This window comes from Notolepis coatsorum (assembly GCF_963971535.1).
Source record: "Notolepis coatsorum genome assembly, chromosome: 1".
Classification (NCBI taxonomy): Eukaryota; Metazoa; Chordata; class Actinopteri; order Aulopiformes; family Paralepididae; genus Notolepis; species Notolepis coatsorum.
In genome coordinates, this window is record NC_140165.1 from 231,743,525 (window position 1) to 231,759,989 (window position 16,465).

A 16,465-nucleotide genomic window follows, 5' to 3' on the forward strand; every position below is an offset into this window, starting at 1 on the left:
AAAAGCTTCATTCAAATGACATAAACATTACCATTAAAATTAAACTCCAACTCAGAGATCGTGTAGTAGTGGTTAGGATGCCCTCTGGAACTATCATCATATCCTCTGGAATACATGAACCTGGCCTAGGATCATCATATCCTCTGGAACTACATGAACCTGGCCTATAGGATCATCACCTCCTCTGGAACTACATGAACCTGGCCTAGGATCATCATCTCCTCTGGAACTACATGAACCTGGCCTAGGATCATCATATCCTCTGGAACTACATGAACCTGGCCTAGGATCATCATATCCTCTGGAACTACATGAACCTGGCCTAGGATCATCATCTCCTCTGGAACTACATGAACCTGGCCTAGGATCATCATATCCTCTGGAACTACATGAACCCCTGCTGGCCTAGAATCATATCCATGCATGCTGTTAATAATAAAAACTTTATAATACACTGTATATCCATGCATGCTAATAAAAACGGTATACTATATGTCCATGCATACTGTTAATAATAAAAACTTTATAATATACTGATGCCCATGCATGCTGTTAATAATACAAAATAGACTATATGATGTCCATTTATGCTATTAATAATAAAAACTGTAGATGATGTCCATGCATGCTGTTAATAATAAAAACTGTAGACTATATGTCCATTCATGCTATTAATAATAAAAACTGTAGACTATATGATGTCCATGCATGCTGTTAATAAAAGCTGTAGAATATAGAATATACTGTATATCCATGCATGCTATTAATAATAAAAACTATACTATACTGATGTCCATGCATGTTATTAATAATACAAAACTGTAAACTATACTGATGTCCATGCATGCTATTAATAAAAACTATACTATATGTCCATGCATGTTATTAATAATAAAAACTGTAGACTATACCATATGTCCATGCATGTTATAAATAATAAAAACTGTAGACTATACTGTGTCCATGCATGTTAATAAAAACGGTAGACTATACTGTATGTCCATGCATGTTATAAAGAATAAAAACTGTAGACTATACTGTATATGTCCATGCATGTTATTAATAATAAAAACTGTAGACTATACTGTATGTCCATGCATGTTGTAAATAATAAAAACTGTAGACTATACTGTATGTCCATGCATGATGTAAATAATAAAAACTGTAGACTATACTGTATGTCGATGCATGTTATTAATAATAAAAACTGTATAGACTAGTACTTTATGTCCATGCATGCTATTAATAAAAACTGTAGACTATACTGTATGTCCATGCATGTTATTAATAATAAAAACTGTAGACTATACTGTATGTCCATGCATGTTATTAATAATAAAAACTGTAGACTATACGGTATGTCCATAGAATCTTAGATGCTGTTAATAATAAAGGGTAGACAGATGAAAAATGCCTTATTACTTTATTCTAAACTGGTACGAAGAACAGACACGTACAGTAAGGTTGCTAAGCCAAGAATCTAAAAACAAAAACCAGCAAAGACTTAAGTAGGAACTTAAATGTTATATCACATCCAAAGGGAGAAAAAAAACAGTATTTTCTAACCGTTGTGCTGGAATATAAATCAAGTCGGTAGGAGTCTGTGGACATTTTTAAGAATAATTTGTTTATCATGCATTCCTCCTGGGTCATCGTGACATATCACTAAGACTATTCCAGTTTTATCAATGAAACGTATAAACTGTGGAAATGAACTCTGCATAAAGAAATACAGCAATAAGCGTACAGAAGAGAGAAATGGTGACACTACACTAAAGAGAAATGTTTTCTTAGTCCCTTTTCTTCCTCTCACAATGGTAACTTTCCTTCACCCTTCTCAGCCCGACGGTAAACTACACGGTAACAATATCCATGACATTATATTTTTGCAAAGTCTGTTCCAGTATAACACGTAGTTACTGCGAATAAGGCTTTCAGAATTAAATCAAACATTATAATCGATATAAATCTATCCAGACATTCACTCCATTCCTTGTGTAAGGCATCTTGTCCGTCGGTATAAAATGTGTGAACTACTTCTGAGGTTGAACGCCTGTTTAGTTTTAACAGGCCGACCCTATACAGCCATACAATTTAAAAACATACATCTACTGGATGGAAGGGCGGAATTAAAATGTCAAAATACCCCCCCCCCCCGATTTAATAAAAAGGAAAGTGTACACACAAAAAAGTACACACATCCAGTATAGTAAGTGCTTGGCTGAGGGAGGATAATTAAGATTAAAAGCCCCCAAAAACATTGTAATTTGTTACAAAATATGACGAAATGGACAACATTCTAATCTCAAGTGGATCTGTCACATCATTGGATCAAAACCTTGTTTGGTCGTCACATTCACTGGTAGAAATCAAAGCCACCGGTAAATGGTCCGTAATCTCTCACTCAAAAAGCTTTTCCATGCGTGCTTTCTTTATTATTTTGACTGTGGGAGATTCCCCCTAAAAATAGTGTATAAATAAACATGTTTCTAACACTCTGTGTGGTCTGCTCGTTTAAGAAAAATAAACAAAAGATTCTGTAGAGCTATACGTTTTGGCACGATGAAATGATTAAATCTGAGCATGTGCCCCTCAGTTTCAGAGAGGAATACTTTTGTAATACAAATTGAAATTTTATCTCTGTATTTAAAGCAAATAGCTACGGTACAATAGTGTATACATACTGTGACAGAGAGCCAAAGCTGATGATTTAGCTTGAAAGCCAATCAATGCCCATGGTGAAAAACGGCCTGTTTCTCTATTATGTAGCTTTCATCAGCTTATGTTCATCATTTAATGTGGACCCAAAGCGTCCCCCTACTGAACGAAAGGCTCTATTATAACACTGCCAAAACAATCCGATACATTTAAATTAAACAAAGAATTCTATTGTGGTAAAGTAATGAATTATGATTCAATCATGCTTTGGCTGCTCTCGAAAGGGAATCTCAATTCCATTCATCACAGATTATTTATTACCATGATAATCTTAATGACAATGTTTTTCCCCCCCCCCCTTTCATTCATATCCTACTTATTTTGATTGTTTCAAAACACCCTAAATATTAAGTTTTCTAGCCATATTCACCAAGGTATGAATCTGTATAATGATGGAGATCCAATTTACTTTTCTTTGGGTAAAATACTAGCAAGACTATTCAATCTTACCAAAAGATTGCAAAGGTAGAAAAGGACCACATTGATCACCATTGCGCTACAATAGTAATAATAATAATAAATCAGCAAAATCAATAAGGATGGACAACAGAAGGCTGATGGGTGCAGACTTTATGTAACGTTACAACGACCAACAGTCTAACCCTCAACACAGCCAGGACCATGGAATCCCAGTGTTTTCCCTGCATTCCTCCACCAGGGGGTAGGCCATCACACTAATACGACTACCATTCATTCCAATTGTCGCCCCTGCGCAAAAAAAGCTAAAAACGCAAACAATGTTTAGAATCAGCACTATGATCATAATACAGAATCACAGTAATAAAGCACTGCGACCTGTACTAGATCCAAGACTGGGACCAAAAACCGAGATGGACTTGGGGGAAACTACTCCACCACCACCACTAATAGAAGGAATACTAGGGAAACACTGATGCGATGCCAGCAGGTTCTACGGTCAATCTGCCTGTGTGCAGCGGTATCAAAAAGAGGCGTATTCTTCATCATTAATTAGTTTTTTTCTCTGTCGCCAGCGTGTCATGAAGTTTCGAGACACACTTCTCGAACTGGTCCATTGCGAGCGTTCCGTTCTCGTCGAAGAAAGCCGCCACGGAGTGGGTGAACTCCGTTTCTCTCGTGTTTCTGGAGTTCCCGTCCGTGAAGGAGACCCTCAGGCTGTACTGGTCGTCGAACCTGCAAGGAAACAAACCAATTAAAGAACGGTTTAAACCAGGAACAAAATTATGATATTCAGAAGGACCTTTTCATCATCATCATCATTTATTTATTCGTACATGGAATCACCACAGTCCAACAGTACATATTCACATAATTCACAAAAAATACCATGGCCGAAAGGAACAGGAAGAAGAAAAAATCTTATATATATATATATATATATATATATATATATACCTGCCCCTAATATAGTATACTGATATCTGCTTAGTTATTGAAAATCAAATCATCTATTTCTTTTAGTTTTTTTTAACAGGGTAGGTTCTCCGAGCATGCATGCTCTTTTTCAGCAACGCCCTGCTTCACATTGACAGTTCCAGTCACACCTGAATCTTCCTGCTGGTCTGGAGGATTGAACCCAGCAACCTTCCTGTCACAAACCCACTTATCTAACCTTAACTCATTCAGCGCCAAACACAAGATTTCTCGTGTTTCAAATCCAAGTGTTTTTAAGATAATTTTTTTCCGATTTTCTTATTCTAAACAGTTGCGCGGACCTTGTGAGTGTGGATTGGCCCTGCAATGACGATTGAGTCCCGCCAGGTGGCAGTATCGCCTACCTTATGAACATGCATGGGCCAGCTTAGTTTGTGTGGCCCCACAGGCCCCAAACAACTAGGGACTCTACTAGTAGGTTGCGAGCAGCAATGAGCAGGACACGTTCGACAATGGCGATCACCTATTGGATATAATGAAAAAGACTAAATGGATTATATGGATGATGATTATGAACGATAAGGTGCGTTTCCACCAGACTATGTTGGACTATGTTGGACTCAGCACTTCTGGTAAATCATAAAAATACTATAGTCAAACCGGCCGATGAGGAAACCTATTTCGGCTCCGTCTATAGTCTGCTCAAGTATAGACGAAGAAGACAATGGATGAGGGCCACCTAACGTTATATGTATTGATCCTGTTCTGATTCAAGACACTTGGACTCGAAGGGAGAGTGGAGTACCTTCTAAAACAAAGGTAACGTCTATTTTACGTCTACTTTACCGAACCTAAAACATGGGTTTGTAGGATCGCAGCGTCAGAAAACAACCCCCCCGGCTTTGTGAAGAAACAAGGTAAATGGCTGCTTTTTTATATAGCGCTTTTATCCAAAGCGCTTTACAATTAGTTACTCACATTTTACCCATTCACTCACACATTCACACACCGACGGCGGAGGCAACCATGCAAGGTGCCAACCTGCTCATCGGGAGCAATTAGGGGTTAAGTGTCTTGCTCAAGGACACATCGACACGCTGCCCGGGAATCGAACCGGGAACCTCCGGATTGCCAGACGACTGCTCTACCTCCTGAGCCACTGTCGCCCCTAGGTCATGTGTTTACCTTTGACCTGGCAATAATATAGGTTTCAGGCGAGAAACCGTGAGATTTGCGCATACGCTGCACAAAACATACTATATCTCACGATTTAGAAAACCAGCCTGGATTATTGTGAAACGGGGCGATGTTTAGCGTGGTATAGCGCACAAACAAAGATATGTAGAAATGAACTGTTTCGTCCCTGTTAGACTATAAATAGTGCCTGTCAAATGTGCCATACTATTGTCTCCATAGCTATAGAATATACGATGGGTCCGCAAACATGGTGAAAATAGTCAATAATGCTGGCGCCAGGGAGTAAAGATGGGAAAACAGCGTGGCAGTCAATGAGTTAATAGGGCCACCGCTGCCCTATTAGATGTTCATATTGGACCACATGGTCATTTTGGGAGAAAAGTGACTTTCAATATTTCAAAATGTCTAAATGTGACTTTCAATTAGGCTTGGGCGGTATGACAGTATTACGGTATACCAGGATATTTCGAGACCCCGCCGGTATGATTCTCAATACCGTGACGTCACAGACTGCTATTACACTGACACGGAGTTGATTGTAGTGCACAGCACGCGCCAGCAGAGGGTTACGTGGCTATCGTTCTGGGAGCTAACGTTGATACCTGGCTGGTGCTGGCTAACTAACTGGCTATCGTTCTGGGAGCTAACGTTGATACCTGGCTGGTGCTGGCTAACTAACTGGCTATCGTTCTGGGAGCTAATGTTGATACCTGGCTGGTGCTGGCTAACTGGCTATCGTTATGGGAGCCAACGTTGATACTTGGCTGGTGCTGGCTAACTAACTGGCTATCGTTCTGGGAGCTAACGTTGATACCCGGCTGGTGCTGGCTAACTAACTGGCTATCGTTCTGGGAGCTAACGTTGATACCTGGCTGGTGCTGGCTAACTAACTGGCTATTGGTCCGGGAGCTAACGTTGATACCTGGCTGGTGCTGGCTAACTAACTGGCTATCGGTCCGGGAGCCAACGTTGATACCTGGCTGGTGCTGGCTAACTAACTGGCTATCGGTCCGGGAGCCAACGTTGATACCTGGCTGGTGCTGGCTAACTAACTGGCTATCGGTCCGGGAGCTAACGTTGATACCTGGCTGGTGCTGGCTAACTAACTGGCTATCGGTCCGGGAGCCAATGTTGATACCTGGCTGGTGCTGGCTAACTAACGTGGCTATCGTTCTGTGATTTGTTTACTTGGTAACACGGGTTGCTAAGGAATTTAGGTTAGAGGTTGAAGAAAGTGCACTTTTAGGTTGAAAGAACGGCCCTAATGTCAACATGTTTCAATATAAGCGTTATGTATGGTGATAACGAGTATATTGTTAGCTCTGCCCCAGTGGCGGCTCGCCACTAGGGGCGCTCGGGCGCCGCCCCCCCTCAGGCCCTGCCCTGGTTATATGAGAGAACAAGAAAAATAATTTTTTTGTTTTTTGTTTTATAGCCCTATAAATAATATAAACATGTTTAAAATTAATAATATTTACTCATTTTAAGTATGTTTGTGTTTCCAATGCACAATATAACGTTATTATATAAAATAAAAAATACTCGTTTTCTTGAACAGGAAGTGACACTTTTTTTCTCTTTTTTTTTTCTCTGCCCGGGCTAGACGCGATAGCGCTCTGAGTGCGCGTCACGGTTTGATCACTGTATCCGTCGCAGCCAATCAGTGCGTAACGCGTTGTGCGTTGAAATATGACTATTATGTTGGAATCCGGGCGCGATTTGAAGCGGTCTAGGCAGCAGCGTCAAGAATTTCTGTAGCCGCATTTCGTGGAGACGCTCTCTGATTGGCCAACGCCAGTATTTTTTTCCGTAGCAGAATTTCGCGGAGACGATCTCTGATTGGCCGAATCCAATTTCTAATGTTCCAATTCTAGCTTATTCCTAGGTTGGTGGTAGAGATAGATGTGTTGTTGTGAGATGCAGCTGTTTGTCTTAGAGCGTGACTGCAAGTTCTTTAGACGGTTAAGCTTAGGCACTCTTTCAAAGTTGGTTAAGGTTAGAGTTTGTCTTAGAGCATGGCAATAGAACGCCAGGTAGTTTGCAGTCTGTTCGACGCGGAAATGGACAAAGAAATGTACTTGTGTTGTGTGGTGCTAACTGCACTGCTAACAAGCTATATGGCGGATGCAGTCTGGACACAGTGGACAGGAATACATCAACAGTGGATTATACACTTTATATCAAGCCCTCCTGCCCTGGACGTGCGTCTCTCTCTCTCTCTCTCTCTGCGAAATGCGGCTACGGAAAAAAGTATTGACTGTGCTTGCTGAGACGATAATAGGCTAGCGATTCAAAACACGCTGCTGTGTTGTGAACTATAACATTAATTTAGCTGCTGCTGATGCATAATGAATGAATGGTGAGTTGTTTAAAATGACAACATACATGTGTTAATTATTTGATTTGATTGATCCGAGAGACAGAGAGAGAGAGATTGCTCCAGAGCATCTCAGAGCATTACATTTTCAACTCGACCTCCTAACGTGAACTGCGACCCACAAGGCACCAGCCGCTACTGCTCTGCCCCCCCCCCCCCCCGCTGATGAAAATTAAAGTCAAAAAAATTATACCGCCCAAGCCTACTTTAAATTTTTCGATGCCCAAGTAGTTAACCTCAGTGTCAGTGAGCCAATAAGCACGTTTGTTCCAAGATATAATATATATCAACGACAAATGTAACAAAGCCTCCGATTGGCTAACACGGCACATGCAACACACATAACTGAGAAAAGTAAGGTAACGAAAAAAGAAAAAAAATTCTGTATCGAATCCCAGGTATCTGTACATTTGTTTGTCCGAGGGAAGCAACAGCAGTGATTGGTTTGCCTCGGTTTGTAACCACTGTTACACAAAATCACTAGACGTGCCTACTTTAACACTTTGGACGCCAAGAACGAGGGACGCCGTTTTTTCCCGCCATGTGTTGAACGCCAAGAACGACTTACGCCGTTTTTGGGATCAATATTTCATTTTTTCGCCATGGCATTCATAATTCATCCAGCCAACCTCCGGACTGCAGTGGGTCCCTGTATGAGATTGCAACGCCTCAATACCGCCGCCTGGTGGATGGTCGGGCAAGTTACACTCTCGCCAAAACCGGACGTGGTGATCGGTGCGTTGAGGAAATCCCTCCGGCAGTCACATCTTGTTACGTGGATCCAGACAAACACTATAATGCATTTGGATCGCTTTCTAAACTTAATAATCGATATGATTTCGCCGTTTATTGCGCCATACAAACCGGAAATGGATGTAGGAGATCGACGTCAAATAATTGGGATCTTTTTCCTCCAGTCTCATCTCATCGGTAAGAGGACAGTAACGTTATTTTCAGCCCGATTGTTTATTCATTTCACTGCAAACCATCTGATCAATATATCAACCCATACTAAATAAAGCCGTTACTGACGATCAAGGAATTATAACCCCCCCCCCCCTTTCCTTCACGCATGATGAAGCATAATATATACCGATCATATACATTTGAATTTTTTAATATAGCGTGTATAGGAAAGAAACGCCAATCGATAATCTATCATATGAGTCAGGGCCTATAACTGTCGTTTTTGGAATTACAGCAGAAAAGCTTAAAAAATACTTATATTCTAGACTGTATTAACACAACAATGTATGAATGAAAAAAAATATAACATTCCCACATCCTGAACGATAGATAATCGATGTTGAACGGGCCATAGTAATGTCAATATAGCAATAAAATTTAAAAAGTTATAGCCCTGCAAAGAAGGTAAACATCTCCATAGGCTTTCAACAGTGGCAGACTGGGTATATTGATGGATATAACCCATGGCGCCCAATGTGTTAATATCAGAAGTTGTCATGATTTCCTCTTCAGTCTTGTGTTTTTGACCAGTATTGATGTCTGCCGTCGTCTGCCTGCCATTGTGATGGGATGTGTTAATGGTACAGTTGTACCGTGTCTGTGTTCATCCTCATTATTACATCCAATCAAACCCTTGATGAGCGCTGGCTTCTCGCCTCATTGTGTCTGTTTGGAGCTGTGAACAAGAGGCTAATGAGTGCTTTAGGGCCCTTTCTCACTCACCCTATTCGTTTCTATTCCGTTCCGTTCTGGCCCGTTCCGAGATCTGATGCGAACCCCCCCCCCCCCCCCCCTCTCCCCCCTCTAGTTTGCGTACACACTGCAGTCTTGTTTCGTTCCGGGTTCTGTTTACGGTTTGCCTTTTGAGCGTTTACGCTTGCCGTAGGCGATGATGTCACGTTCCTGTCACGTTTCCTGCAAAGAAAGTCAACAAGGCGGCGCCGGGCGCCACCATCTTTGCCTGTTTACCCATTGCAGCACTTCTTTTTCAGCAAAGTCTAATAAAAGTGCAATAAACAAAACGGATACATTCACTGTGTGTTCTGCCTGTCATTTGTTGATGAAACAAAACTAACATCAACACAAGTGACCACCAAGAGTGGATAGTTTAGTCTAAAAAAAGATCGGTAGCTACATTGTTAGCTGCATGCTAACGTCAATGGAATATGCCATTATAACCGTATAGCATTGTGGCTAGAAGCTAACGTTAGCTCACGCTAGTTAGCCAGCACCAAACTGATGATATCGGGAGCTATAAGTAGTTAGATAACATTAGAGACAACACTGTGTGTATTAAACAAAGGTGAATAGATGACTGGGCCATTTTGTTTAATGCTTGTTAAGTTGAAAGAGGAGCTTTGAGCTAACAGGGTCTGATAGCTAACGCTAGCTCATGTTAGCCAGTGGCAGTGCTCAACCAATCGTTAATGCTAGCAGAATGAATGGATGGATGGATTAGAATGGATTAGACTCAAATGGTTTTCATCACGTCTCTGGCTTCCTTTCTCTGGCATCCTTCCTTTCTCTGCCTTCCTTTCTGTCTTCCTTTCCGTCTTCCTTTCGGTATTCCTTTTGGTCTTCCTTTCTCTGCCTTCCTTTCCATCTTCCTTCCTTTCTCTGTCTTCCTTTCCTTTGTCTGCCTTCCTTTCTCTCCCTTCCTTTGTCTTCCTTCCTTTCTCTGTCTTCCTTCCTTTCTCAGTCTTCCTTCCTTTGTCTTCTTTCCTTTTTCTGTCTTCCTTTCTCTCCACAATGTGTCATCTGCACGTCACAAACAATGCCAACCACTCACAGGTATGAGTCATTATCTGATCATAAACAAAGGGCTGCCCATTCTTAAATAGATTAATTGGTTGGTTTGGTCGCCCCAAGAATACAAATTTGTCGTATTAGTTTTTGTATGCTTCTTTCGATGCTGAATAAGTTAAAAAAAATTATGTAGAATAATAATTTATAAATAATTAAAATATATTTGTTGCTGTTTATCGATTAGTATTGGAATAGTTCCCAGTGATAATTGAATATCAATTTTGTGAGTTTTGCCCATCCCTACTGCCTTACAATGTTATGAATTGAAAATGGGGGACCCTGATGTAAACAAGACGAAAGTCTCTCTGGTCTGCATCAATTGTGTGTATTGAGCCGTACTGTATTTAATTGTACCCATTCTGCTATCTGTTAATAACATTTTCAATCAATCAATCAATCGATGCCCAAAAAGTTGTACCCACCACTCAGGGATGATCCAGCTGTCAAATCTGTATTTAGGCCTGACGGAGAGCTCTAAAGGACATAGCGACTAGCATTAGAGGCACACTTGGAATTCAAAATCCAGGAGACAGGTGGACACATCAAGCCGCCATGTGGCCGAGTGGGCACGAGGTTTGGAATTGGACCATAAAGATGTCAGATTTGCTAAATAATAAGAGACACAACGCTACCTTTTCAGACTAGATGAGAGCTGCCAGGTGTGGTCTGGGTCCATGCCGGCTGGATCCTTCTCCGAAGAAACCAGGAAGATGTTCTTTTCTTGGTAGGAGGTATATAGCGTTAGGATGCCCATCATTATGAAATACGTGAGTGTCCATTAGGGAAGACAACAGGGAGAGGAATGCAAAGCTCGCAAACATCACAGCTATGGTGTAGACACACCTTAAATCATCCCTGTGATGTAACTGCTTCTATATTTCAACCTTCATATAAAGAGATTGGCTGAAAAGAATCACATTGACACCTTGGAGCTGCCTCCTGGTACAACTGCAGTCTTCAGCCGTTGGCCACTGAGCAGCGTCGCTGGAGCGGTTGCGTGCCTTGCTCAAGGGAACTCAGTAAAATTAAACACTATGCAACGACCACTGCAAACACCGAGTGAATCGTCAAGTAACGTTAACGTCATTGCTACTGCTGTGACTAGCTGCTCTAGTAGTCTACCGGTCACAAGGTATAGTGAAAATCCATACCGTAGCGCAAATTCATACCGTTTATACCGTATACCGTTTATACCGTCCACCCCTAGTATAAATACCTCGGTGTGCACATCGACAACAAACTGAACGGGTCAAAACACGCAGAGGCACTGTACAAGAAGGGCCAGAGCCGACTCTACTTCCTCAGAAGGCTGAGATCCTTCAATGTCTGTACAAGGATGTTGAGGATGTTCTATGAGTCGGTGGTGGCGGGCGCCTTCTTGTACGCTGTGACCTGCTGGGGCAGCGGACTGAGAGCAGGGGACACAAACAGGCTGGATAAGCTGGTCAGGAAGGTCAGTAGCGTGGTTGGGGTGGAGCTGGACTCCCTAGTGAGGGTGGCGGAGAGGAGGAGCCTTGCTAAGCTCCAGGCCATCAGGGAAAACCCCTCCCACCCACTATACACAGACTTGGCTGACAGGAGGAGCATGTTCAGTGCTAGGCTCACACGACCTAAATGCAGCACTGAACGGCACAGGAAGTCCTTCATTCCAACAGCCATCAGACTATACAACGCATCACTGTGCCTCACTGCATCACTGAGCACAGAGTGACAGTTACCATCTTCCTGGACTCTTACTTTTGAAACAGCACTGTGCAATATTACACCTACAGTATATTTTTACTGTATATTTTATTCCATTTTATTCTACTCTTATCTTGGGCAATTTGATTTGTTATTCTGATTTGTGACCTGTTCCGTCTAAATGTTTAATGTTGAGCGATTTGCAGTGTCAAATTTCCCTAGGGATAATAAAAGTATTTCTATTCTATTCTATCCATTTCTCTCTCTCTCTCTCTCTCCCTCTCATCTCTACAGTGTACCATGTGAAAAGGCTCTCTAGTTTTCATTCCTAGAGTATGCCAAGTTTTGATTGTGCCGTCATGTGAAAGGATATGATATGACGCAACACGCCAGGACTGGCTTGGACTCTGGGAACGGGTGAAGATAGTCCCATATCAGAGCTACGATGGCGAACAGGCAGGAGACGGTGCAAATGACCAGACGGCCGTCGACCAGGTTGAAGTTCTCCATGTAGCCATACTTCTCCAACAAGACCTAGAAGGAAGGACCACAGACACATACATGAATAAACACACAAAACATGAATAAACCGACACAGATCATTTATTTTTTATCATTATCATTTATTTTTTCTCATGTTTACATTCATATCTAATTTTATTGCCTATATTTATGTCTTTCTACTATTTCCGTGCCCATACCTGTACCTCCCCTCCCGCCTCCCCCATGCTGCTATGATGCTGGAATTCCCCCAATGGGATCAATAAAGCAATATCTTATCTTATGTAATAAAGGGCACACACAGCTGCATTACTGTGAACAAGTATAACTACTACATTTTTATACATTTTGAGTGTTTTTCTTGATACTCTCCTGTGTGGGCCGGTCAACTAGCATCAGGCTAATAGAGCTCAGTTTTTGGTATGCGTGGCCTTCATTCATCAATAAGTTAACTTTTACAAATAATACAGTCTGGTAGTGGGACAATACTCAACATGAGTATAGTTGAGTCACCTCAACTAATGGGGTTGGGTACTGTTCACATTTGAACCGATACCAGTTCCTGGAGTTCGGTATCGGTACACAACGGTACTAAGGTAATAAGTTCAAACTTTGCAACTTCAACGTTGTTATTTATTTAGAACATTATTTATTGTTGTAACACAGCACACTAAATTAATCACATGATTATGTATTATGTTTGTAAATGTTTTAAATATAAACATTATCTGGCCATCCTCAGTAAATATGATCAAACTCCTATTTATTTCCAAATATATATATATTTGTGGAAAAGGCTCCCTATTGTCTAGTATATTACACTCTTAGTCTTAGGGCGTTTTCACACCTAGCTCGTTTGGAGCTGTTGTTCCGGAACATGGAGCGTTTACCCCCTATTTCGGTTCATTTGGGCATATGTGAACACAGCAATCGCATTCTGTTGCGGAACAAAACAAGCGGACCAAGACCACCTAGAGAGGGTGGTCTCGGCGCACTTCCAACCGAACCCGAAGCGACTCGTACGCTGTGAGAATGCAATCGACTTAACAAACCGACAACTCACTTGCCGTACTGTATACGCGCTGCATGATGACGCTTTCGCATTGGACTGTTCCATCAGAGGGGGGAGCTTCGGTGGCCAGCGTGAGTGGCTACAGACCACTGCACTTAAATATAAACATTAGTCTACCTGGAGACTCAATGAGGTAATTGTAGATGTCGCCATAAGACGCGTCTGGTCATTTAGTGGGATCAGTTTCATTATCCTGTTCGGCTGAAAGGACACTGGCCACCGAAGCGCTCTGATGGAACAATCCAGGGCGGGTGTGCGTTGCGTCACAATCCGTGGGCAATCTGCGCGTGTGCATGGGGAATAGGTGCTTAAAAACTGGCTTTTTCTCTGCCGATTTAGAACTTCTGATCGATTAGGAATGGCTTGCGCCGTGTTCAGGAGACTCAGGCGCATACAAGTCTATTCGATCATGTCTCCAGCACCCCCAAAGCCGTATCTGCAACCACTTACATCACGGCTCTCATCGACATTCTTTCATATGCTCCCCCCGCTATCTCCTCCCCGATTTCAATTTAACGCAGAAGGGTAGTGGTCTATCCACATTCATTCATTTGCCCCCCCCCGAATTTCAATGATTCAGGGTTAGGGGGGGGGGGGCACACCCCAAAATCTGACCAATGAGTGACAGTTTGCTCGCGCGTGCGTTTGTTTTGGTCAGCCGTGTGAACACAAACTAACTAAGGGACAAGTGCAACATTGTGTCTCCCTGAATCGGAACAAAGCAAACGAACTACAGGTGTGAAAACGCCCTTATACTAAACATGTAAAAGGTACCCAAATTTGGTGCCGATTGATCTAGCATGAATCGGTACTCTGTAGTACCATGTAATTCGGTCAGTACCCTAAAAAGTAGAGTTTGGTACCCAACCCTATCAACCAACGGTAGTTAACAGATCCAAGTTGACATATAATTCAAAGTGTTCCCAAGATGTTGCATTAAAAGGGGCACTTCACCAAAAACAATGATTTATTTTGCACATAATCTCACACACATCAAAAAAACTGTAATTAAACCACTTTGCGCACATTAATATAGTTCGACAGCTATTGAGTAAATTAGTTTAAATATGGCCACCGGTGATTTCATCGGGGACGTTGAATCCTTGTGGTGTGTTCATTATAGCACAGTGAAATGATGTAGATGAAGAAAAATAGCAATACCTTGTCTCATAGGGACTTCTACCTTATTGTTTCATTGAGCTGTAATTAACACAACATCACTGGTGGCAATATTCAGACTAATTAAAAAAAAGAAATGTATTATCTGATTTGAATTAATATACCTATGCATGTAATAACTTTGTATAAGGTCATGTCACTTTTGTCACAATTATATTCCTATATCACTACTAAAATAGTATTTAATTGAATCAAATCAAATGTACGATTTTATATTACATGAAATCTTAAGACAAAATAATTGGAATTTAACTGTTGTTAGGCTGAGTTGTTACACCTCTATTTTGTATGCCTTTTGAACCAATATGGTACATTCCATCGTTATGTTTACTGCATGTAGTCAGTTTGATAATAAACTAGGTGTGCAAGTCTATATTACCGTAGTCAAGTACCTAACAGGCCCAGTTGATGATTCAGTCTGCCGGCTTTTAGCAGTTTGATATGTACTGGATGAGGTATTATTATAGGCATAAAATACTTAGGGCACACTGTCATTGTACTGAATTCAATTAATTTATGTTTCTTCGTAGGATAAGATTCAATTTTAAGTTAAATTATAATCCTGGTGGGGAAAGTATTCCTCTGTGTTTAACCCATCCAGTAGGAGTCAAGGAAACTTTACAATTGTGTACAACAAGTCCCCATACATACACCTGTTGTAGGCCCACGAAAGATTGTGGTGATGCAACCGATATAGACCGTGAAAACTACACAAACCTTCTTAGCTGCATCATCAAGAGAATTCTTCACAGCGGCACCATCCCATTTATCAATTTTCACTGGCTTCTCATCGATCCTCCACTGGAAAAAAATGTGAGTCACCATTTTACACACCAGACTTACGTGGAACAGGAAATTACCGTTATGTAGCGAATATGTTAAAAATAGCAAGACTGTTTCTCTAATTACTATATCCTCCTTAACTACTAACGTTAGTCTACTACAAGTGTAACATGTATGGCTGTCCATCACTGCGAAGCATTTTCTTATGTACAAGTTACATTTAGCAGCATCACATTAGTATGTCATACTTCAGTGTTTAGTCTTTGTGTTCGCTGACGTGAACCCATTGGATCTAGCTAACGTTAGCTTCGCTAGCTAGTATCATCGGCACGCAAACGCGATCGTGAAACTGTACTCATCGAAATAAGTGCTGGACTTCAAGACAAAAAACATTTAGCCTTTTCTAATATACTTGTCGTTGCCTAACGTAAAATATATGTTTGATTCTCACTTTTTCCATGAGTCCAGCCTTGTTGCCGTTTCTCGCTGCCATCTTCTCTTCCTGTATTTATTGCACCTATGACCTGGAACGCTGCGATAGGCTACCGCGGCAATTTAAACGACCAACCACAGACAGCGCGTCTACGTGGCCGTGTGGTCGAAGAGACAGTGCAGATCTTCTGTAGATTGGATGGACATAATCACGATGCAAACTGATGCGCACAGCTGAGATGAGGGTCCTCGTCGTGATAATCATTTACTTAAAGATCTGCAATAGACTAAAAGACTTGTTTGCGGCGCGCAAACAAGCAAATAGTGACTCGCTCCCGACATATTTTCTTTTACACATTCAAAAGAAGACAGCACACGGTTCCAAGTTCTTCATGTCT

At 41.5% G+C, this 16,465-nt stretch overlaps 1 protein-coding gene across 1 annotated transcript; it reads right to left on the minus strand.

Moving 5' to 3' along the window:
- Nucleotides 1-1,406: 1,406 nt before the first annotated feature.
- On the minus strand, nucleotides 1,407-16,163 carry spcs2 (signal peptidase complex subunit 2). Its single transcript, XM_084320762.1, has 5 exons — nucleotides 16,087-16,163; nucleotides 15,570-15,653; nucleotides 12,474-12,634; nucleotides 11,050-11,184; nucleotides 1,407-3,870 (listed from the first exon to the last, which is right to left on the minus strand). Exons 1-5 carry the CDS (start codon nucleotides 16,126-16,128, stop codon nucleotides 3,684-3,686), a joined length of 609 nt encoding a protein of 202 aa, XP_084176888.1. The 5' UTR covers nucleotides 16,129-16,163; the 3' UTR covers nucleotides 1,407-3,683.
- Nucleotides 16,164-16,465: the final 302 nt, after the last annotated feature.

Bases quoted from the DNA above. Each gene is read 5' to 3' on its own strand.
- spcs2 (XM_084320762.1), bottom strand. From the start codon at position 16,128: ATGGCAGCGAGAAACGGCAACAAGGCTGGACTCATGGAAAAA. The intron at 12,635-15,569 runs GTTTGTGTAGTT...CCTTCCTTCTAG, and splicing joins TTGATGATGCAGCTAAGAAG to GTCTTGTTGGAGAAGTATGG. The intron at 11,185-12,473 runs ATATCCTTTCAC...ATGGACACTCAC, and splicing joins CTGGCGTGTTGCGTCATATC to GTATTTCATAATGATGGGCA.